The 26,157-nt window shown below is 34.5% G+C and overlaps 1 protein-coding gene across 6 annotated transcripts in view; it reads right to left on the reverse strand.

Annotated features, from left to right (window-relative positions):
* AHCTF1 (AT-hook containing transcription factor 1) overlaps positions 1 to 26,157 on the reverse strand; it is a 125,449-nt gene that overhangs the window by 89,320 nt on the left and 9,972 nt on the right. For all 6 annotated transcript variants that reach the window (XM_077168542.1, XM_077168543.1, XM_077168545.1 and 3 more), the window contains exons 2-11: positions 17,350 to 17,477; positions 16,093 to 16,346; positions 12,842 to 13,022; positions 10,740 to 10,947; positions 8,117 to 8,233; positions 4,207 to 4,291; positions 3,087 to 3,237; positions 1,546 to 1,678; positions 1,277 to 1,458; positions 820 to 881 (exon numbers count right to left, since the gene is read on the reverse strand). In XM_077168542.1, coding sequence (XP_077024657.1) covers positions 820 to 881; positions 1,277 to 1,458; positions 1,546 to 1,678; positions 3,087 to 3,237; positions 4,207 to 4,291; positions 8,117 to 8,233; positions 10,740 to 10,947; positions 12,842 to 13,022; positions 16,093 to 16,346; positions 17,350 to 17,470 — 1,494 coding nt within the window. In that variant the 5' untranslated portion in view covers positions 17,471 to 17,477. The remainder of the gene's footprint in view (positions 1 to 819; positions 882 to 1,276; positions 1,459 to 1,545; positions 1,679 to 3,086; positions 3,238 to 4,206; positions 4,292 to 8,116; positions 8,234 to 10,739; positions 10,948 to 12,841; positions 13,023 to 16,092; positions 16,347 to 17,349; positions 17,478 to 26,157) is intronic.

A 26,157-nucleotide genomic window follows, 5' to 3' on the forward strand; every position in this document is an offset into this window, starting at 1 on the left:
CCATGCGGGAGATCCAGGTTCAATTTCCGGTCCATGAACATCCCCCCAAACAAACAAACAAACAAACAACAAAACAAAACAAAAAACTGAACAAACGGTGCTGCAATAATGAGATACTCATGTGGAAAAATAATGAAATGTGACCCTGCCATACAGCATACAAAAAAAAAGCCATTCCATTTCTGGTATATTGCATTCCAGCAACTTTTACAAATTAAAATGCCTTCTCTAATCCTGAAAGATTTAGTGACAGATCTTGACAAATGTGACCAAAACAAACAAACAACTACTCTGAAATTTATTTTTCAGATCTAATTCAAAAGAAATCTGATATGATGCATAAATATGGCATTCATCCATATCTGGCTGATTATTATTTAAAGGTCTGCTATCTTGTTTCCGTGAAAAATATTTTTTCAACTTAGTTACCATTCATTAGGTTCCAGGTTCTGTATCACTGTACTAGGTACATTTTTGCATCATTTCATTTAGTGATAAGATGAATGAATAGCTTGAGAGAAAGAGAACAAAGAGTAAGGATAAAGAATTGTGGAAGGGTGACTTAATTCATTCTTTTCCTTGGGGTTCAAGTAGCTAACATACATGTAAAGCTACTAAAGAAACATTTCAATGCCTCTCTGTAGTAGCATCAATAACCGCTACTAGCTGCTAATCTCATAAGCACAGGAGAAGCCTCCATTTAGAAGAAATAAATTTATATAATTAATACTAAACAAAATTTACATCCATGAATCAGTATTTCCTAAAATCTGACTTTAATTCAGTAAGAAACAGCCCACATTGCTGGTGGTTACCTACCTCCTTCTGAAAGCCAGTACAAGTTATATGAATAACTCCTGAGTTTAATAAACAAGTGGCACCTACAAAAAAGATTTTAAGAAATCCATTTATATAATATATTTAAATGGCACTATTACAATGAAATTGATCCTGGTAACAGATTACTAGGCATGAGGTCAAATTATAACATATAACAAACTAATTTTTTTTCATTCTTATTCTAAGAAAACATATTACAAATTTGCTCACTGTGAAGTGGCTAATATCTGCTTCAGAAAATTCAAAAGAATAGTGATGATTTCTTTATAAAATATTTAATATTAAATTTCTCAAATATACATATCAAATTAATTTCCTAAATTATCCATGTTAATAGTAACATATGAATAATACTATATATATATATACACACACAGGCATGTACAATCCTTTGCATTTTATATTTCTCAAAAGGTAATGTTAAGGAAATACATACCAAAATTGTAAGTACTTGGGTTAAAAAACTGCTCAGGAGGTGGATATGAAGGAGGAACTCCTCGACTTAAACTTCTCTCGTGTACTAATATATCCAAGATGTAATGTGGAGAAGTCCTACTTACAACAGAATCCAATGACCACAGTGCAAAATAAGAGCAATTATGAAGATATTCTCCTGATCTAAAATAAAAATTTACTAAGTCACTGATCTGCTACACAAACAAATACCAAGAGGAAAAAGAAAAAAGGAATGAAAAACAATCATACCTTAAGGAATCTGGCATTTGTGCATGATACCAACGATTTATGTCAAAAAGTCCCAAATATATAGAAGGCTTGCCCTGTCCATATATATTCACCTGCCAGGTAAAGACTGAAACACTGGTGTCAGGAGATAAAGCTGAAACAAAAAAAGATAATTAAAAAAAAGAATCTCAAAGTAAAATTCTCCCAAAAGAATTAAAGCAAGATTTCCTTACAAAATTAAGAGGTTCAATTCACATTTTATTTGATATTTCAAAACATCTATCATTTGTTTATTAGAAGAGATTTATCTACTTGATCCGACTATCTACACTTCATAGAAACTTTGTTAAAAAGTACTCATCAGCAAAGTTATATCCTGGTTTGTTTTCAGTTAACAATTTAACAACTTTGAGGTAATGGAAGTAGAATATCCAAAGAATGAATATTCTTCCAAAGATGGCTGATGGCACAAAGTTAGCACCAGAGAAGTGAATATGCTATCTTCAATAATGCCTTAGAGCATAAGGGCTTACTTGTTTAGCAGAACCCAGGTGAAGACTCATCTAGCTACAGGGTTAAAGAGAATACTTGGATGGTGACTGTGGGAATGGAAAAGAAAGGATAGTGTAAAAGACATCAGAAGAACCAGATCAAAAAAGGGGGATGGAAAAAAAAAAGAACAGTAAAAATCTGAAACAGAACTCACGGAAAACAGAAAAAGAAAGATGTGTGTGTGGAACAGGAATAGAGAAAGCATGGCAATTTCCATTTATGACATGTTTAGTTGTATATGAAAACTGGACCACAAAGAGAGAATAGAGTAGATCCAGGATGGACGCGCTCACCAAGAGAATGAATCCCAAAAGAACACAGAAACACCCTGGGCCCTGCTAAACGTTTACAGAACCAACAGAGAATAGCCAAGTAAACAGCAGGTACTATCACACCATCTCTCATTTAATCTTTACAATCACCCTTTTAAAAAGGTGTAACTGTACTACACCATTTAGGGATACGGAAACAAAGTCTCAGAGATGTTAAATAATTTATGAAAGGCAGCTAGTGCCAGAGCTAGGTAGGACTGAACCATGTTGAATTCCAAAATCTATAAAATTTTTACTATACAAGGATGTTTCTCAGGAAGGGATGAAAAAATCCAAGACAGCCAAGGCAGGTTTACCATATACAAGTAAAAAAATACAGAGAAACATTACTCAGAGACTATGAGGCATTTCCCAGCTCTAGCATAATTCTCTTAGTACAAAGAGAGAGGACACAGAGTTTCATTTTAGCAGAGATGTTCTCCTTGTTATTTTATACTAGCTAAGACTAGAGACCATTTTTGTGTGGTGAGCCCTGGATTAAAAAAACAAGGGTCGTGTCATTATCCTAATCTACTCTTGAGTTCTATGTAGCAATGTGAAGAGTAAAAAATATCAAGTATTTCATACAGACTTGAATAAATCCCATAATTAGTACTTCTAGAGTATGAACGCTAGAAACAAATAAACTGTCATAAATCTTAAATCAATGTACATGATACAAAAGTACTTTTAACCAACCTTCATTCATGCCTTCCTCCCTGTCACCATGAGATCGAAATTTCTCTATACTCTGGCATCCCAAAAGTTTGGTATTACTAGTCTGTCCCCTCAACGGAAACATGCCACCTGTAAGGTCCAGTGTATATCTCTCTTCACAGTACTCTAGCCCCTGAAACATAAAATGTACATGAATTTGTATTTTAGGATTCTTAGCAAAAAGTCTCTCTAAAATTAAACATTCTCCAAATTTAAAGATTTATTCAGGTAAGTACAAAGAAAACAAAGGTAAAGATTGAACAGCTTAATTCGCTGCAAGAGGCTACACGATTTCATATACTATTATCACAAATAAAAAGCTAGATTTAGTCTCACACAAATAATTACCGATAAATGTCCTAAAACTGTTATTAAACATGGGAACCCTCATGTACCACTGGTTAGAGTGTAAAGTGGAATAACCACTGAAATTGCATACCCTAGGCCAGCAATCTATATTCTCATAAAAATTCTTGCTCCAGAACAGTAGTTCTTAAACTTTTTGTGCACTGATTCCTTTAATAATCTAAAAGTCTTGAGTCTGTCATTAGAAAAATGATCATAAATATTCCATACATAATTTCAAAGACTTTGTGAATTCCCTAAAATCTGTATATCTACAACTCAATTATTAAGAAACCATGTTTTAGAGACGGGTAGTGAGGATTGGCAAAATATGCTATTAGCAGCATCCCACAGTTTCCTCAGGAATTCAGCCAGGAAAAATAGGTGACTCCTTATCTTAAAGGCTACATTATTCACCCTTTTTTACAGTAGTAAAAACATGGCTATTTATAAAGTTATCCCATGGGTTACTCTTGATAATCTAATCAAAGCAACAAAGTGGGGGCTATTTTTCCTGGCTACCAAGCTCAAGTCTAGCCCAATCCCCTCATTTCAGAGGAAAATGATACACTGTGAAAGGCAAGAGTGCCTCTGAGGTAAAATAGCTAAATCTCCGAATTTTCAATTTAACACTTCTCCTACTATATTATGAATATAAGAATAACTTTTCAATATTTTAAAGCTAAGATAACAAATTTAAAATAGCGAAAGAATGAACAAAATGGTAATGTGACTTCACGTTACCATTACCTTTTACCTCATATAAAATTTGTCCTGATGCCAAACACTTTCTATCACCAAAGGCCAGCTGAAGCAGATGCAAACTCAAAACATCCCCTTCACTGAAAAAAATAGAAATTAACTGAGGAAACACGCAGAATGTATTACATTAAATATCATTTATTCTCCAATTAAATTTACTTTGTATACAATACTGAGTAAAGGTCACTACAAAGAAATTAGCTTTATTTGCTTGTTTCCACAAAATGCAGTCCTTTGGAACAATAACGTTTACTTCTTATTGGTGCTAATTAACTCAAGCTCATGTTTTCTGCATATTTTAGGTGATAATTTATGTGGCAGAGAACATTACAAACTGTTTACCCAATATTCTTTTTCCCCTTCTTCAACAGGTATGTTTAAGCTAGGCACAAGGCTGCCCAAAATATACACTACATTACCCAGCTTCTTTTGCAGCTAGGTATGGTAACCCCAGAGCCAAGCTGGGATGTGAGCAAAATTATCCCACGGCAACTACAGGGAAACCTTCTTAAGGGACAATTATGCTCTAGGCTTCTTCTTACTTTCTTTTCCATCTTGCTATGCTTTTTTTTTATCTAATATGAAGATATTGTCCCAGACCATAAGGATGTAAAGCAAAGATACTACTCAAGTACAGCATGCAGCGTGAGGAGCACAGAGTCCATCCTCTACCCTTATTGGCTTTCTTGCTTTCTCTTGAAATATTTCCCTTAAAGGCTTTTGCACCCTTCTCCCTAGATCTTCCCTTGGCTTTCCCCATTCCCTAACCAACTACATTCAAATCTCACCAACTGGCTTACCTAAAATAGAAGTCCCTTACTCCTCCATACCTCTAATGACCCATTTCATAATTTTATTTTTTGGCATTTAACATCACTACTTAAAATTATATTAAATGTATTAACTGGTGTGTTTTCTTAACCAATTATTTACTGTCTGTCTGGCCTTCTCACTGAGTCCAGTGCCAAACCTCATTGCTATATTCCCTAAGCAGTTACCAGAACATATGAGGTCTCAAAATTATAAAGAGGGAATAAATACATGGCCATGAAAAAAAGACAAGTAGCTTCTAAAAACCCAAATACTCAACAGTATAGACTGCATACAGTGAAAAATAAAAACTTGTCGTCTCTTCAATTTACTTTTCCACATTACAGAACTAAATTCTGCTTTTATTACTGATCAGAATGATGGTAACAATTTTATGGTGGTATATACCCTCTAGTGATTCTCTTTTTCCTCTTTTATTTTTTTCTCTGACAAGGGAATAAAAGATACCACCTTCTTTCTAATTTAATCACGTATAATTGATTAAGATGCTGAGAATTCAATGATGAGGGAAAACATAACAAAACAAAGATAGGACATGGTTGTATTACAAACCTTTGTAAATTAAGAGTCAGTCTAAGAGTAATTTAAAAACAGGGTTCCTGACCCATGGTCAATGGGTAGACTCAGAGCATGTATAAGCCCCTTTAAATTGTATACAAAACTATTTATATTATTTGTGTGTGATAATACATATACATACACACGCACAATCAGTTTTCACTAGATTTTCCAAGAGATAGATGACCTACTAATTTAAGGGTCCTAATTAAAGGCTTGAGGTCCACAAAAAATACTGCTCTCAAAATACCTTATATCAATAACATTAGCAAATGCAAAATAAATCTTTCAGGAAAAAATAATCCAAATTTCAAATCAAATGAAACCTGTTCTTTAAGAGTACCAGGAAATGGTCCTGAAATGCAGAGGGGCCAACATTTCAAGAATATCAACTTATTTCATTCCCCTATCCCATATTATCACGAGCTCCTTCCAACATGAAAAAGTTAGAATGGGCATAGCCCAAAATCCCTAAAGAGTGGGAGAAAGATCGAAGGTGATGGAGTTTTACCGGAAGGTAGAGTCTAACAAATGAGTATAAGTGGTGAATCACTATATTGATATTTCTTTTAGTCTCCATTATTTTAGAACAGCTAAAAGTTAAAACGTTTAAAATGGTGGAGTTATAACCCATACCAAACTCTGAAATCTGTTCTATAACTAAGTGTTGCAATGTACTTCAAAATTTATTGCTTTTTTTGTATATGTTATTTTTCAGAAAAAAGGAGGAGTATAATAGAGAAGATAGGATTTAACAAATGAGTATGACTGCTGAATCATTATATTGATATTTGTTTTGGTCTCCAGTGTCTTAGAGCAGCTAGAAGAAAAAACGAAAAACCGTGAAATCATAGCCCATACCAAACTTTAAAATCTGTTCTTATTTAACATACTTGTTCAAATGCACTTGGAAATTTATTGCTTTTTTTTGGTATATATGTTATATTTCACAATTTAAAAAATGTTAAAAAAACTAAGAAATTAAAAAATTAAAGAGTACTAGAAAGTGGTTTAAAAATCATTAAGAATTGTTCCCAGGTATTTACTGTGATGTAGACAATAAAGATAAACACAGATCACCATCATAGGCAAAACAGGAAACACTACCTTGCTCATACTGAAAACCATGATTTACCAGTGCTAAGAATGCATGCACAGTTCTGAACATAACCTCCAAATAGACTTAAGGGAGTTGCATATAGTCCACAAGGATTTTTGAAAAAAAAAAAATCAGCAGATAAAGTCCAAATAGTTTTATGTTTATAAAAATAGAGTAGATACCACTTTTGAGACTAAAAACATTAAAACTCTGAAAAATCCATAAAATCAACAATGGAATGATGAAAGTGAATGCAGGCTTTTATTCATTGAGTTCCAAAATAATGTGAAACAGAAACTCTTTAAAATTTAATATGGGAAATTAAGAAAAAAGTAAAAGTTCCCCCTTACAAACAAAGCCTTCACAAAGCACATTCCTCAAACTGCTGCTGGCCAATATCACACTCAGGTGAATGGAACATGGATTTAATTCAGAGAGGGGAGTCCTAATAACTGTGACTCTATTTTCATTTTATTTTTTCTTAAGCCCAGGATTAACAAATTTCACAAGTGGCAAACCAATTCTTCCATTTTCATGCTCACACTCACTAAAGTATGGAGTAAGAAAAAATGTAAAAACAGCAACATCCAATACAAAGACTCAAAATTACCACAGCCCACATCCAGGGTAGACTGGACTTAGGAAGAAAGATTACTGGGAACAGTAACTTTTTAAGAAAAGAGGACTGATACCACAAACTTAACTGTTGCTTCCTCAAAGAAGAACTAAACACAAAAGAATAAGTAGGGATACTCAATACTTCTGTAGTTCTAGAACCAGAAACGAACAAACTTAACTAGTGAGAAATTAAATTGAAAGGAAACATTCCTCACTAGCTACAGGTGGAACAAAATCAAGGCTTATGACAGAGAAACAGGGAAAGAATAATCAAATTAATACCAGGAATATATTGCAAAAAACAAGTAGAAGGACTAGAAAACAGAATGGGGATAAATTAAAATGAAAGAGAGGAACAAACAACACAGAGAAAGAAGGAATTAGATTATAGAAGAGAAAAGACACTCTAATGAGAGAAAATAGAAGGCCATAAAATGCGCCTAAGATATTCAAGAGGTTGCTGACTTATTATTTATATTTGTTTACCTTTTTAAATAATATTCAAACAAGTCAAGCAAGAACAATTTTTTTCTTACTGATATCTGAGAATGACTCAAACATATAGAAACAATCACTTAACTATTAAAATCATTTCAACTACCACTCATTAACTCACTAAAAGAGACAATATAGAACATGGTTTTCCAAAGTAACTGTTTCTTTTTTTGAGGGGGGGGGTACATAGTCTGGGAATTGAACCTAGGTGTCCTGCATGAAAGGCAAGCACTTTACCACTGAACCACCCATGCACCCAACTGGTCCATTTTTTATATTTTTTAAAACCACATATCACACGTACCTATCTTGTGTAGACTGAACAGCCCACAAGTAACAGCAATTACGAGGATCATTCTCAGGTTCTTGAAAAGTAACAGCATATACAGGAACTCTTCCACCTTCCAGTTGTGTGTAATACCTATATCAAACATAAAAACTTAAAACATTTCATACTTTTCATTCTGACTAAATTTATGAAAAAGAAAGGAAGGAGATATTTGATGTTAAGTATTTGAGTTAGAGCAACAATTATTCATATGATCCCGAAAACTGACTGATTCAGGCACATGGCCAGGTTGTCTTATCTTCAAACTACAGAGGGCATAAGATAGCAAGACTATGGCCATGGTGTCCACTCCCCAGGTAGAACTGGGAAGGATTAGAATTACTAAAATAAACACACACATGTATGGGTGAATTAATTCTTCCAGTCACATAAATGTATACTATTAAACACATTTCCCCATTAAGAATTTCCCTAGAAAGAGATGAGATACTGCGACAATGTGCAGCTACTCTGAATTTTAGAACTAGTTTTCCTACAACTAAGACAGAAAAAAAGATAGAAACCCTAAAGAGCTCCCAAAAACCTTTTAAAAAGCATAGTTATCTAAGAGATGACACTAGCTAGAGAAAACACTGTTATAGAAGGCAGGAACTCCAGGAATTCCTTAGGACCAATTCAAAGACAAGATTAGATAAACTAGCAAGGATATCAGCAAAGAATTAAGAGGAATTTCCCACAGGAAAGTATTAGGCAATAGCAAAGCTGCTTTGTCACTGGTACTTTGGAGAAAATTTGACTTTGAGGAAGCCCAGGGACCCTGAGAGTTCAGTTAAGAGGTATATAATAATATCCTACTTTATAATATTATTAAACAATTCAACATTAAGACATTGGCTTGTCAGTGCGGACAATCAAAGCTATAGGCTGAGCCTCCAATCTTGGGGTTTGTTCATATGAAACTTAACCCCACAAAGGATAGGTCAAGCCTACTTAAGATTAGGCTTAAGAGTCACCCCCAAGATAACCTCTTTTGTTGCTCAGATGTGGCCTCTCTCTCCAGCCAACACAACAAGCAAACTCACCACCCTCCCTCCATCTACATGGGACATGACCCCCAGGGGTGTGGACCTTCCTGGCAAGATGGGATAGAAATCATAAAATGAAGTGAGACTCAGCAAAGGGATTGAGAAAATCTCTACCATGAGCCGAGACTCAGCATCAGGGGATTGAGAAAACCTTCTCGACCAAAAGGGGGAAGAATGAAATGAGACAAAATAAAGTGTCAATGGCTGAGAGATTCCAGACAAGAGTCGAGAGGTTATCTTGGAGGTTATTCTTACGCATTAAACAGGTATCACCTTGTTAGTCAAGATGTAGTGGACAGGATGGAGGGAAGTGCCTGAAAATGTGGTGCTGTGTTCCAGTAGACATGTTTCTTGAAGATGAATGTATAATGATAAAGCTTTCGTGTTGTGACTGTATGATTGTGAAAACCTGTGTCTGATGCTCCTTTTACAAACCTTATCAACAGACGAGTAAAACATACGGAATAAAGATGAATAATCGGGGGAACAAATGTTAAAATAAATTTAGACTGAAATGCTGGTGATTGGTGAGGGGGAGGAGTGGGGGTATGATATGTATGAATTTTTTTCTGTTTTCTTTTTATTTCTTTTTCTGAATAGATGTGAATGTTCTAAGAAATGATCATGATGATAAATATGCAACTATGTGATGATACTGTGAATTACTGATTATATATGTAGAATGGAATAATCAAAAGTTAAGAATGTTTGTGTTTGGTGTTTTTTGGTATTTTTAAAAAAATTTTAAAATTAATAAAAAAGAAAGGAAGAAAAAGAAATTGGTTTTTTTGAAATGAAGAACTCTTCTTGCCGTTTTCTATATCTTTTATCTCCATGTTAAACTCAGAAAACATTTAGAACCAACCCAGTCCAGTAGAAATTAATTTGCTGGTTAGACTAATTGAGCAGAAAGTCTGAAAGAATGATTATTTTTCCACTCTAATTTGCAAGGTAAATTACTTAAAAAAATAAATATCAGTGTATTAGGAAAAATATAACGATGTAAACATTAAACCAACAAACATGAATATCAAGTAGGCATCTATTTAAACTAATAGAGAGTAACTAAAAAAACAATTTACAATGCCTATTTGTCACTTCCCTCAATAAAGCGTTAAGTCATCAGTAATATTATGGGGAAATTTTGACAGCAAAAATATTCTATAACATTTTTAAAAACCTTTGTTAATGTCAAGTGAGAATATTTTATGAACTGCTAACTACACACAGAAGATTACAGGGAAATGTACTTTTCAAGTAACTCATACTATACAAATATGTAGTTTTTCTTTAGAGTCACATTTTAACAGCAAATGGAGCACCACAACAACTGAAATGCCTTTTAAATAAACATAGAAATAACCTAAATTGAAGTGTATGCCATCTTTTATTATATCAAATTACGATTTAATGTGATTAGAAATGTTTCCTACAGTCCCAATTCAATCATTATTCTCCCCTTTGTTCTTTTTTACTAATTTTCAAATATAAATAATTGAGTATAAGTTATAGAAATTATAAAAAAATCAAGTAACAAAAAAACCTATACTTACTCTCTTTTCATAGTTTTCATATTCCAAAGTGCTAGAAAGCCATCAGAAAAACCTACAGCAAGCTGATTTGTCCTGCTTATGTAACTAAGAGTTGAAACGGCTGTTCCTGATGGACTTACTAACTGGAAACATAAATGTCGTCCTTCTCGCAACACATTTTCCCTAACATGTGGTACCTCAGCTGGAATACCAGTGATAACTTCAAGGTCTAAAAACAAAATGACACAAAAGAGATTAATAACTCATGAACAGAATAAATGAAAGATGTGGTAACCATCATTCAATTCACAAATGATTACTATCAAGTTAATTGCAATAAAAGCAATTGATGCCAAGCTATAAAATAGCCGACTGTATCTATTTACTTACTTAAATGCTATAATTTTCATAATGTTTAATTTATTTTATATTTATTTAGTTATGTAATTTTTTAAAAATTCTCTCACCATACACTCAAATATTATTTAAGGTGAAATCTTTTTTTACATAAGGGTTAAACAATTTCCCTAACAATCACAAATAAAACAGATTATTTATTCCAATTCAGAACTATAACCTAAATACTCCACTTGTAGGAATGGCTGGTTCCAGGCCTGTGGCAGGAAATTAGCATGAGGTGCCTAGGAAATGTCTGCTAGAAATTTAGGAAGCTATCAAAATCTAAAACGGATGCGTCAAAAGGACCCAAGAGACAAAATGAAGGAACTCCCATTACAAAGATATTGTGAGCATAAAAAAAAAAAAAAAAAATTAAATTACATTAAAGTGTGTAATGAACGAGTTCATAATGATAATCAAAAAAAAAACTTTTTTAAGCAGTCCACACCCCTGCCCCTAAAAGATCTTAGTGAAGACCACCACAAGTAACTTGGCATCAAGTCATTTCTCTGAAAATTAGTACTTAAACAAATAAAAAGCATTTTTACTACATTTTGTTTTATAACCTGGGTAAACAAAACAGACCTAATTAATGAGAAAATTCATCTGTAAATCAACAGAATTTAAAAATCAATTTGCAGCCATTAAATGAAGTAAGAGATTCAAACAACAATCTCAATGGATGTAACAGGAGTGAGTCTACAGTGAAATTCCTCAATTTCAGCACACTGATATCTTGGACCAGGCAATCCTTTGTTGTAGAGGGCTGTTATACATTGTTGGATGTTAAGCAGTATCCTTGGCCTCCACCCACTAGATGCCAGTAGCACCCAGCACTGGTAAAGTATTCTTGTCAAAATGTTAAACCTGAAACTAACTGTTAACTTTCATTTACAGAAAATTCAAAATATAAACGACACCACATGAAAACAAGCAAGTGATTCCAAACTCTGTGCATTCTACCAGATTAGAGCTCAATTTCTTTGGCAAGACACTGGCACTAAAAATAAATGAACTAGGGTGCAGAGGTGGTTCAGTGATAGAATGCTCGCCTTCCATGCGGGAGAACCAATTTCAATTCCTAGATCATGCACCCCCCACCAAAAAAAACAAATGAACTAAGATCAAGAACAAAACAAGAAACAGCTCAAATGTCCATCAACAGACAAGTGGCTAAACAAGCTGTGGTATATTCATACTATGGAATGTTAGATAGCTGTTAAGACAGAATAAAGTAATGAAGCATGTAACAACGTGGATGAATCTTGTGGACATTATGCTGAGTGAAATTAGCCAAAAACAAAAGGACAAATACTGTATGGCCTCACTAATATGAACATTAATGAGCAAACCTGGAGAACTGAAGTTTTTTATCTGAGGGAAAAAAAACTTTACTTTCTTTGAATTTTAATAGTAACAATTCTATTTTAGGATGTTACATTGTGAGGGAGACTTTAGCCAACTGTGTATGTGGAAACAATCAAAATCCCTACCTCTTACAAGATCTACTCTAGTATACTGTACACTTCATCGATAATATAGAATAATCCATCCAAAATGTATCCAGAGTAAACAGGCCCAAATGATAAAGAAAATAAAGACATATAAACAAGCTTCTATAGAAAATTTTTTAACTTTTTTCTCCAAACCAATATACTGCATCACAATTTTACAATTTTCAGGTTCTCAATATTGGGTTTCAAGTAAAGAATGACTAATTTTACCAGATGCCTCTACTTCATTCTGATTGCATGACAAGTCATCCAGACACAGGTCAATAAGAAGGATCTGCCCAACATCAGTTACCACGGCTGCCACACCAAAAAGCCAACGCAGACTTGGGTGCAAATGTTGAGTGCTTGCACTGGCTCCTCCATGATTAATTATAGGCTCAATAGCTGTTACCTAGAAGGCAAAAGAGATGTTTTACTCTTCTACTAAAGAATGAAAAATAGAAAAAGAAAAAAAAACAAATTTTATAGTTTGAAATTTTAAATCACGATAAACATCCTAAAATAGAGTTGTTACTATTAAAATTCAAAGAAAGCAAAGTGTTTTTTTCCTCCTTAATACTAAAGCTTTCATTACAACTCTTTTCAAGTTTTTTCTTTCTTTCTTTCTTTTTTTAATTATGGGATTCTTATTTGATTGGTTGATGTAGAGAGGAAAAGACCTAACCAGAAAGCTCTAAAAATGTGTGTTTTATCAATAAGGTTTCAGGCAAAGCAGGAAAGGACTTTTTATAATGGCCTTAAACATTTTCAAATATAGAACCATAAATCTGCATTGATAATGACATCATAAATCTTCAGATATATTAGTTGTGCCACTATTTCAATATATAAAAAAAACACACAGATGGAATAATTGATGATGTTTACTGAGATCTTAACATATGTCAGACATTGTGCTAAATGGCTCACAATGTCCACAATAACTTTTCGATACTAGATTATATATAATTATATAATTAACCCTGTTTAAAAATGAGAGAGGCTTAGAATGGTTAGTTGAGTTATTCAATTCATGCAATCATTAACTGTACAACTCAAACCTATTTTTTTCTGACTTTAAAGCTCTTAACCAGACAATCTAATATTATACCGCTTCTTCTCTTAAGGGAGAGTAAAAACAAGTCATTCCAGAAAATCTCCAAATACAAGATATTTAAATCCTGCTTATGCCTTAAAAGTTTATAGAGGTTTAACGTTCTTCAAAAGGTTTGTAACAGATTTCATACAACACTTTGGCAGTGAAAAGGTCACTAACAATAAAGATTCGAATTATTTAAGGAAAATTTCACTGTTAACGACTTTATGAAGTCATATATTTCCTCTTCATCTCACGAGTCAAATTTTATATGTCTACACCTAATAGTCTATGTATTATTTCATACTTTTCTTTCTGTATCCTAGTAATTTACAAAAATTAATTAGGTATAATATATGATGATTAAATATTTGGTGATTTCTCCTATAATACTGAGGACTATCCTGGGAAGAAAACAGGAAATCTGGTATTAATGGTTTGTGTTTTAATATAAGATTAAAGCTTTTTCAGGCTATAATGTATTATTACAGACAAAAGCCTGGTTCTTTCTATATTAATCATTAGTAAACAAACTTTACATAGTGCTTTCTAATCCTGAAAGCTGTAATTCCATATAATTTCCCCTTTCCCTAAATTACAGCAATGATGTCCATAAAAAAGCATATTCTCTTCAGTTCCCTCAGTGAAAGGTAAGGAATCTATGTAAGTTTTCATTCCTCATATAAATATTATATGAAGTAATTAATTAATTTTAGAACAAGGCATTTAAAAATTTAAGAGGTGACACTGCCTTAGCCAAAAAATAAAAAGCAAATTTGAACATATTTTGAATTTATCAATCACTATGCCTCCAATCTTTCTTCTCCTGTATTTCCTCTTCCATACAATAATATGAACTCAAGTGAACAACCTGGAACTCTTGTTTCTTCTAGATCACTCTCATGCAAATAATCACCAAGTCCTGTCCATGTTAATCTTGAATATAATTTGAATCTCTCCCAACCTTCATTTCTACTGTCATTTCTTTGGTTCAGTTCCTCAATATTTTGTGCTTCAACTACAAGTTTTCTTGTTTTTATTCTCACACCCTCTACACCCTCATTCTAAGGAGCTTTTACACCAGAGTTCTACCGAAAACCTGAAGTAAATTCACTACAGACTTTAGAAGGAAGCCCCAATCACCATCTCTGAGCCACACTTCCTCTGTGCTTCTACCACCAGCCATTTAAGCCTAGGGTTTCCTAAATGCTCAATGTAATGTAATTTACATCTGGTCTTTCTACCTAACATGTCCAACCCTTTTAAGTTGAAATTATCCATGTGTTCTCTATGTTCCAAGTACTTAATTAAATCTACCCAGGTATCTATTGTTCTTTTGTTGTTATCTTGTTTGTCTATCCTCTCCACTAGATTACAAGCTCTTTGAAAGCATGGAACAAATTCATTTAATCTATTTATCCCCAGAAACAAGCACATAGGTGATTTAGAGTAAGCACGTAAACTGTTAAATTATTTCTTCCTCTAAATTTCTTTTTTCCACTCTAGTCTGCTGCACACCACCACTGGCAAGTTCGTATAAGATACTGAGCCATAAACTACTTCAGAAGCCCACACTATGTCACCAGGCCACAATTCCTTCATCTATAAAAACATGTTACTGTTGTCATTAATATCCCTCTTAACTTCAAAATTTTTATTTTTCTGTGATCACATATCACACATACATACATATGTACATTTGTGTCTAAGTGTATACATTTTCACACAAAGCATAGCAAGAATTCATTCTTCTATGATTTCATGTACGTGTCTATTTCTAAATGTATCCTTTTTTTCTCACCATGTATAGGAAGAGAAGGCATAAACCTGATCAAGAAACAACAGAATTCAAAGTACTTCTATAATTACTATTGGATAAAGTGTTTGGCATATGGAAAGCAAATTTACATCAGAATTAGTAAATGGTGATTGTTAACTAACTGATTACTTAGATGTATTACTAAAATTCTAAACAATATGTTTTCCATATTTTTCCACGTCTATAGTCTCAAAGGAGAAAAGACACGAAAAAGCTCATGGTAATGAATATTACACATTTCTATAAATTTTCAGTGTTTTCATAAAACACTACTAGAGATAAGAAGATTCAGATGATACTTTTTAAGTATAAGAATACTACATATCATCATTCTGTTTACCTTGTAATTTCCTAATCAAGAATAAGTTAGTTTTATTTTAAATGTTAACTTACTTTCACAATACATCATCATGGTTTAACCCCTTTTTTAAACCTTTTATTAACACAAATAATAGTACACTAATTATAAATGCATAGCTTGATGAATTTTCACAAAGTGAACACGCCTATGTAACCAAGAGAGATTCAATTTTGAAAGTAGCAATGTACAAAAATCTTAATACCTACCCTTCCAGGAAGAACAACTGCCTTAACCACTCTTGATATACCAAGGTCATAAAGACAGAGAACACTCCCTTCAGCTTCTTCCAATCCAATTAACAATCCAGTTCTCTTCTGCCAAGAGAATTCTTTCACTGCTAGGACTATAGGAGTGTGCTCATTTACCCCACTGAATCTATATGCAGACAATCGTTCTCCTGTTACAGAGTTTACCACCTCAAGTTGTGGACCACAAGCCAAACAAGCTAGTCCATTTTTCCCTAGAAGAAAAAAAAATTGCTTATTTTAATATTGACTTATACAACAAAATTGAAAAAGTTAGCTCTTTTATATATAAATATACAATATATAGATATCACACATCCAAATGGAAATATCAAATAGACAGCAGAATATACTATACTGTAGATGAAGGAAAGCATATATTTTAAGGAAGTGGTGTGGCATAGCATAAACAAGGACTGATTGGGTTCAAAGCCCATTTTTGCCATTTGCTATCTATGTAACTGGGATCAAGTCACTCAATCTATTTGAGTTTCAGCTATACAGAACAATGACTAACAGTAAATTCTAATACCTACCTCAATGAAAAGTCATTACCACATCTAGCATTCAAAGAGTGCTGTTACTACTTTTAATATACAAGAGAACACCACCATACATGGCAAACTGACGAATATGTGCTTTGCTGTCTTCCCACTGGGAAGGATGGTTGTGAAACTCATTTTTAGAAAAGTCTTCTACAGTATCTTTCGCTAGGCTGAAATCCATAATATAATAGCATCATTTGAAAGGTTCTTTGCTATATTATATAGTCTAAACCATACATTAAGATCTTGCTCAAATTAATGGAACTAAGAAATAAATAAGACTTTCTGAAAATTTCTTAACACCCACCAGGATTCTATCATTGGATTTTTCTATTTCTAGACTATTTAGGTTCCAATCTCAACTCATCACCAATAAGGCTCATTGACTGATTCAAGAAAAAGCAGCTGTATATTATTTCTCCTTTCCAAATGTAGATAATAATCAATATTAAAAGACACAAAAAATACAGGGACTTTTAATAAGGAGAAATGAATTATAACTTCTCACACACCTCAGAGATTCACTAAAAATTTGTTCTAAAGCATAAAAGTATATATTTATGTAAGAACACTATTAGAGTTGAGTTTTTCTTCCACATTAAACTGCAATGTATACTTATTACTGTTTCCCTTATAAATCAATGAAATTGGTAAATTCTCAGCAACATTTTACCTGCAGCAAACTTTCCACGAAGCACAGATTCTAATGTTATTTCATCTTCTCCAAGGGCTTGAATAGTTACTTCTGGGAACTGCAGGATACCACTAGTCACTTGCGCTGTTAAGTCTCGCATACTTTCACTGTAAATATTTTTTAAAATATGATTAAGTCCTATATAATTCAATTACAAATATCCTTATTTTTAAAACATATTAATGATATATTTGTACTACAATGCACTAGATTATCTTCAGCCAGAAAAAAAAGAAAAAAGAAAAAAGTCCATACCCAAAAGTAACAAAACTTAAAAACAAAAATTTGATGAAAATATACATATTGCATGTATCTGGATCTGAACTATTCTCACCGAAGAAAATATTTTCCAAACACCCTATGTACCCTTGGAAAGTAAAGACTGATTAAGCCATATGTACTAAAAACATACATTATTCCACAGATTCTTTGAAAGCTGTTTCAGTACCCTTCATCTACTGCCCAACCTGCTCTCAAAGAAAATATAACACACACACAGGAAAAAATGATACATTTATAAAAATAACCTCTTTAGTAAACAGGGAGAAAGTTCATGAAAAATATACAAACCCACAGTAACCTCAGAAACTAAGTTTCACATGTCTTCTGAATAGGAAATAAAAATCTAAAATTGTCTTCATTTCCAACATATAGGAGACCAGATTCCCTGAAGGACCCTCCCATAATAAACAAAAATATGGGTTAAAATATAAAAGAATCTTTCTGAATGATTACAGGGTTGGCAAAGTCAAAAATGAAAAGAAGGCAGAAATTCTGGAAAACATATACTAAATCAGCCTTGAGTGTTGGCTAGCAAATCCAGATGACTTGCTGGAAACACTGAGACCCACAGACCCACAAAGCCTAGGGCTATTAGAAATTATTGGGAGCTAAGAACCTCTCCCATTAAGTTTTAACAAGGCTATTATCATCAATGTAAAGCTGAATAAGAAGTAAAAAAAAAACCTGTTATGCAGAATAGGCAATAATAGAGCTGTTAACCTTGCCCCTGGTTATGAGTCTCTACTCAGAAAATTTCCCTTCACACAAGTTTGTGACCAGAACTCAAGGTATGTCACCTGAAAAACTTCAAGTGAAGAATATATTATAAAATATTTTCAGGTTGGTAATGCACAAGCAACAAACAGAAGCAACCAAATATCTTCTGAAATCTCAAAGAATTCTCAAAGATAAAGTTCTAAAGAAAATGACCTCACCACAAAATAACAAAACATACAAGGATACCATGATCGACATCCAGTAGGATCAGACTATTAAATTCTTTTGATATTGGAATTATCGGATAATATTAAATATTTAATATACTTAACAAAATCAAAGACTTAGTTTGAAAATGAGGAAAAACTTAAAAGTATTAAAAGTACTATAAAGAAAAAACATTCAATTAGATTTGGAAAAAACCGAACCTCTAGAAATGAAAAATTAAATGAAGCTTTAAATTCAATGAAGACTGCAGACATCTTCAATATGGAGACATAAGACAGCTACCGAACACCTCTCCCCAGATATTGAGTGAAAAAAGGGCAAATCTCCCTTGTTCAGAACTCTACACCAAGGTAAAGACTAGAGAAAGAGCCCACAAACACTAAATCAAAGAGAAAAACACCAGGTAGGAAACTTCTGTCCCGGATGGCCAGTCCTCTTCCCTCCCCAATCACTTGGTACCAGATATCTTGAGAAGTAACCAGAGACAGAGGGGAGGATCCCTCCCACCAGGGACATAGACTGCATCTCTTACAGCAGTGAGAGAGACCCCGCCTATATCCAGACACAGAGATTCAAGTCCACACATACCCATGGCAGGGCTCAAGCTGGTGGGGAGAGTGGGATATAAAAGGGCATTGAGGGCAGGTCACGATGGCTGAATTCTTGCCTGCCATGGCAGAGACTCAGGTTCAATTCCTGGTGCCTGCCCATGCTAAAAAAAAAGGGGGGGGGGCTTCCAAAATGGAGCGCTAGGAAGGAAACAGCAGAATCTTCCCCCAAAGCAGCAAGTAGCCAGGGAGAAATTGTCCAAATCATCTGTTTGGGGACCCACGGGACAGGGGTGTCAAGGCCTAGGGATGAAGAGTCTGAGAAAATATGAACAGAGACTGCTATTCCAGCCCTGCCTCCTGGGGCCCATCCTGGATATCTTAATGCAAAAACAAAAACAAAAACAAAAATAAACCAAAGAAACCCAGCTTCAATCCATAATTTGATTACAAAAAATTTTCACCAAAAAAAAAAGGATCACAGACTGAATGTAAAATCTGAAAATATAAAACTTCTAAATGAATGCACAGGAGGAACCCTTTCAAATCCTGGGTTAAGTAAAGATTTCTTATATATGACACCAAAAGAATGATCATGTCAACTAAATACTGCATTTATCTATTTCTCTTCATCTATAACTGGTAGAAACCACCGTTATCTTTTGCACACAACTAGCTCCTGGTCCCTCCGGTTTTGACCCCTGTCCGTTACAACCATATTCACAAACAGCAGTGTACAGCCCAATCCTTATGTGACTAACAGCTGTGAGCTGTGGCAGCTGTGGGAGTCCTCTGCAGCAAGTACAGTGAGGGACAAAGCCCAACAGTAAGCCTGATATTGCCTGAGAAGTGAGAGCACGGGAACCAGTTCCCACTATGCCTGGTCAGAGGCTGCTGGGTTCCAGAAGGTAAGTACCTTCCAAGGACTAATAGTCACCAAAGAATGCCATTGTTGGGCAGGCCAGAAAGTGCAGAGGAAAACAGCAGGGTTTTTCAAAGCCTCTCCAGACCCTATCCCCTCCCAGGCCCACTGGAGCTGGTCTACACCCCCTGCATGGGAATTTGGCACTGTTTTGGCTGATAAATACTGATAACAAAGCTGTTAAAAGCAGCACTCTAATTCAAACTCAGGCAACAACTAAATCCTAGACAAGAGAGAAACTGATCTTCAGAAGAGACCTACTCAAGATAATCTGACAACCACATACCCAGCAACAAAATCACAAGGCACACTAAAATACAGGAAGAAATAGCACAGTCAAAAGAACAAATCACAAAGTCAGAAGAGACACAGAAACTGGAACTAATCAAAGATGTTCAAACTAATCTCCTGAATCAATTCTAAGAAATGAATTAAAATATGCATAACAAGATAAAGGATATTAACAAGCTACTAGGAGAGCATAAAAAATACTTTGGAAGAATATATTGAAAAATAACAGATATTATGGAAATAAGACACTGTAGGTAAAATTTAAAATATACTAGAAATACACACCAGCAGATTTGAAAAAGAGAAGAAAATATCTGTGAGCTAGAAGACAGAGCAACGAAATCCAAATAGACAAAAGAACAAATGGAGGAAAAACTGAAAAAAAATTGAACCAGGTATCAGGAAAATGACAACACAAAGTGCACAAACATATGCATCATGGGTGTAAGAGGAGAGAGGAGAAGGGTCAGGAAGAATATATGAAGAAATAATGGCTGAAAATATCCCACCCTTATAAAAGACATGAATATGCAAATTGAGAAGCCCAGCATACTCCTAACAGAATAAATCTGAAGAGACCCACTCCAAGACACATACTAACGCTGAGGAGAAAATGCTGAAATCAGCAAGAGAAAAGCAATTCACCACATACAAGGAAAGCCAAATAAGACTAAGTGCTGATATATTTTAAGATAGTGAAAGAGAAAAATTGCCCGCCAAGAATTCTCTATCCAGCAAAGCTGTCCTTCAAAAATGAGGGGAGGTTTAATATATTCACAGATAAAAGAAGCTAAGGGAGGTGTGATGGTGGCTTAGTGGCAGAATTCTCACCTCCCATGCCGGAAACCCGGGTTCAATTCCCGGTGCTTGCCCATGTAAAACAAAACAAAACCTGAGAGTCCACTAACAAGAGACTGGCCTACAAGTACTAATAAAGGGAGTTTTGCCCCCTCAAAAGAAAAAGACAGGAGTCAAGTGGACTGGAGAAGGGTACAGAAATTAAGAGTATTACTTAGGGATAACTGAAAGGATAGAAGAAGAGAAAAAAAATACATCTGACAAATAAAAGTCGCAAGATAAAATGGTTGGAGTACTACCTTTACAGCAATAATGCTGAAGATTAATGGTTTATTTCCCCAAACAAAAGACACAGATCAGCAAAATGAACAAAAAAATATGATCTATCTATATGCTGTTTACCAAAGACTCATTTTAGACTGAAAGATACAAACAGATTGAAAGTGAAAAGATGGAAAAAAGATATTTCACACAAGCAGTAACCAAAAAATAGCTGGAGTAGCTATACTACATCACATAAAAATAGACATTAAATGCAAAACTGTCATAAAGCATAAAGAAGACATTATATATTAATAAAAATGGCAATTCACCAAGAAGATAAACAATCAGAAACATGTATGCACCTAATTAAGGTGCCCCCCAAAGTACAGAAGGCAAACACTGGCAAAACTAAAGGGAATAATAGAAGACTCTATAATAACAGTGGGAGATTCAACACACCATTCTCTTTAAAGATAGAAAATCTAAACAGAGGATCTTAAGGAAACTGAGAAGCTAAATAGTATGCTTAATGAACTATACCTAACAGACACTGTACCCTCAATACATATTCTTCTCAAGTGTTCACGTAACATTCTTCAGGAAAGACATATGATGGAGCACAAAACAGGTCTTAATTTAAAAAGACTGAAATTATACAAAGCTCTTTCTCTGATCATAATGGAATGGAGTTGGAAATCAATAACAAACAGAAAACCAGAAAATTCACAAATATATGGAGGTTAAACAACATGCTCTTAAATAATCAGTGGGTCAAAAGGAAATTGCAAGAGAAATCAGTAAATCTTTGAGATGAATGAAAAAGAACACAACTTATCAAACTTTATGGCAGGCAGCAAAGGCAGTGCTGAGAGGTAAATTTATAGCCCTAAACACCTACATTAAAAAGGAAGAAAGAGTTAAAACCAATGACCTAACTGAACAACTGGAGAAAGGACAGCAGACTAATTCCAAAGCAAAGAAAGAAATAGCAACAATAAGAACAGAAATAAATTACATGGAGAATTTAAAAGTAGATTAAATAAAATCAAAAGCTTGTTCTTTGAGGTCCATAAAATCAACTAACCCTTAGACTGACAAGCACAAAAAGAGAGAGGATGCAAATTAAAAAAAAATCAGAAATGAAAGCACGTTCATTAAAACAGGCCCTGCAGAAATAAAAAAGATCATAAGCAAATACTATGAACAACTGTATGCCAACACACTGCAAACAACTTAGATGAACTGGACAAATTCCTATGAACACACGAATAACCGACACTAACACAAGAAGAAATAGGATACTTCAACAAACCAAACACAAGTAAAAGCACTGAATGAGTCATCACAAACACTGGGTCCTAGATTGTAAACTCTTATAGCAGCTACATTTAGTCCAGAGCCTTTAATGTTATTTCTAGATTTTGAGATGCCGTACTGTAGATACATATATGTGTGTGCATATAATCTGGTATCTCCCTGGAACTTTGGGTACCTCTGTGGCACCTAAGACTCAAGAGTTGGAGTTTTGTAGCTCTGAAAGTCAGCATTGCCACATACAAGAAGTGTTAAAGAAACCAAAAAAGAGATCAGGTTTCAATTACAGATAAGCACAAAACATTGGGTTGGGACTAAGGTGAATCAGAAAACAGGGCTAAGGGTGACTGACCGTATTTTACAACTTCACCTGTGGTATAAGGTCAAAGGAAGAGAGGTTTATTTTGTCCAAAACCTAAATTTTCTGTAGCACACAATCTAACTTACTCTATCTGGACAGCTCATTTAAACAACCAAAAACATGGAGCCCAAAAGGGAATAAAAACTTATAATTCTGTATAGCTTAAGATAATACCCAGGTACACCCCAGAGTATGCTGGGCAGTTAATTAAAAAGTACTGGCAAAATCCCCTGAGGGATGGGAGAAAAAGATATGGAATTATTAAGCTTTACCATGGGGGAAACCCCTGATACCCTTTCAAATATTAGAGACTCTCACGTCAATAGGCCAAGCCCTTGATCTGGAAGCTTGCTTTTTTTAAAAAATTGATATATATTACATATTCACATACCATATAATCATCCAAAGTGTACAATGGTTCACAATATCATCATATAGCTGTGCATTTATCATCACAATCGACTTTTTTTTCTTTTTTATACACAAAAAAGCAATAAATTTTAAAGCACATCACAACAATTAATTGCAGAACAGACTTCAGGGTTTGGTATGAGTTACAATTTCACAATTTTAGGTTTTTACTTCTAGCTGCTCTAGATACTGGACACTAAAAGAAATATCAATATGATTCAGCACTCATACTCATCTGTTAAACCCTACCTTCTCTGTATAACTCCACCATCACCTTTCATCTTTCTTTCAATCTTTCAAGGTACTTGGGTTATGCCCATTCTATCTTTTTTCACTTTGAAAGGGGCTGTCGATAACATGGGAAGGGGGATGGAACTAGGTGATGTTCTGTAAGGGTGGGTGTTTCAGGTTCTGCATTTCAGGACTTAACTGGTGCAGGGACCCATCTGGAGGTTGTAGGTTTCTGGAAAGTTACCCTAGTACATGGAACTTTTGTAGAATCTTATATATTGTCCTAGGTGTTCTTTAGGATTGGCTGGAATGGTTTTGGTTGGGGATTGGCAAGTTACGATACGTACCGATGTCTAACGGAAGGTTGCATAAGCGTGACCTCCAGAACAGCCTCTCAACTCTATCTGAACTCTCTCAGCCACTGATACCTTATTAGTTAAACTTCTTTTTCCCCTTTTGGTCAGGATGACATTGCTCACCCCACTTTGCCAGGGGGGAATGTATGAAACCAGAAGGAAAGATAAAGGATAAAGACTGTTACAGTATAATTTAGGAATGCCCAGAGTGGACAATGATGGTGATTAAATGCACAAATAAAAAAACGTTTTTGCATGAACAAAAAAGAAAACAAAAAAACCCAGTAGTAATTACTTAAAATTTGAAGAGTTTGTTTAAAAAATCTAAAACATAAAACTTTGAAAAACACAAGAAATATTTATGTGATCCTAGGGTGGGACATAACCTAATGATCACTAACAATCAAGAAAATGCCAAGTTAAATCATGATACTATTTTTGCCATTCAGGGTTGAAATTGAAAGTACAAGGAAACATACATGTACATATACTCTTGTGAGAGCATAAACTACTACAGCCTTTTTTTTTACATGGGCAGGCACCGGGAATTGAACCCAGGTCCTCGGGCTTGGCAGGCAAGCATTCTTACCTGCTGAGCCACCGTGGCCCACCCTACTACAGCCTTTTTGTAGGATAATTTGCCAGATCATAATCTTACATGGGCAAATTCTAAAACTCTTTTTTTTTCTTATGGGCAAAAGGCATCCATTCCCTATCCCACTTATTCAGACTATCCTGAGAAATCCGTATCACCCTATGGCTTCAAATCCTGTATGATGGCAATAACATAAAGTCTTCAAAAGTAAACAACTCAACTAACATTCTCTACCTGGATGTTTCATGACACCTCAAATTCAACATTTCCAAAATGAAACAATCCTTTCCCCTCCTCCCTGCAAATGCATTCCTTTTCATCTCTGTTACCCTCAGTTAATGATTCCACCAGCTACCCGGAATTTTGAGGACTAAACTAAGATAATGATTTTTTTGAGAAATTTTTCTTAATTACCAATCTTTCTCTTATTCTCTATGTACTGAATTAAGCTATAATTATCCTATCTGTTCCCAATGACTCTGGTACATTCCCTATCATGGCACTGATGACACTTTGTAATTGCCTCTTTGTCTGGATCCCCAATTATACTCAAAGTTCTAAGAGGGCAAATATGTACCTTACTTATCAACTTAATCAGTACTTTACACATTACAGAGGGGCACAAAATATTGGTTGAATGCATGAAAAACTGGTTTCCTCCAGAAGGATAGATGATAAAGACTGAGATGGTATAATCTAGGAATGCTTTAAAAGTATACAATGATAGTGACTAAATGTACAAATTAAAAAATGTTTTTGCATGAGGAAGAACAAAGGAATGTCAATATTGCAGGGTGCTGAAAATATATGGTCATTCATATTTTAAAACTTCAACTTAAGTGTGAGATTGAAGCAAGAAATGTTTATTTGGTACAAAATTTATATTTTGACTAGTGTATTTCCTAACTTAACTTACATGGACAGTTTAATTGAACACCATAAGTACGTGGAACCTTAAACAGGGCATGAGATTTTGTTGGTTTGTCCAGCTTAGTATGATGCCCTGATAAATCCCAGAGTGATTTAACAGTGAATAAATAAGTATTTGCAAAGTCTCCTTGGGAAAATGGAGAGAAAGGGGGGAAACAATCAACTTCCCCATTTGGAGAATTCCTGATATTCTCACAAGCAGTGGAGGCAACCAAATCAATAGGTCAAGCCCTCAATCTAGGGGTCTGCCCCTATGAAACTTATCCCTGCAAAGGATAGGCTAAGCCTACTTAAAATTAGGTATAAGAGTTACCTCCAGAGAACCTCTTTTGTTGCTCACATGTCGGCTCTCTCTCTCTCAGCCAACATGGCAAGTGAACTCACTGTCTTCCCCGTCTTTGTGTGGGACATGTCTTCCAGGGTTGTGTAAACCTCCCTGGCAACGTGGGACAGAAATTCTAGAATGAGTGTGACTCAGTATCAAGGGACTGAGAAAACCTTCTTGACTGAAAGGGGGAAGAGAGAAATGAGACAAAATA

Source organism: Tamandua tetradactyla, chromosome 7 (genome assembly GCF_023851605.1).
Source record: "Tamandua tetradactyla isolate mTamTet1 chromosome 7, mTamTet1.pri, whole genome shotgun sequence".
In the NCBI taxonomy this organism is placed as follows: Eukaryota; Metazoa; Chordata; class Mammalia; order Pilosa; family Myrmecophagidae; genus Tamandua; species Tamandua tetradactyla.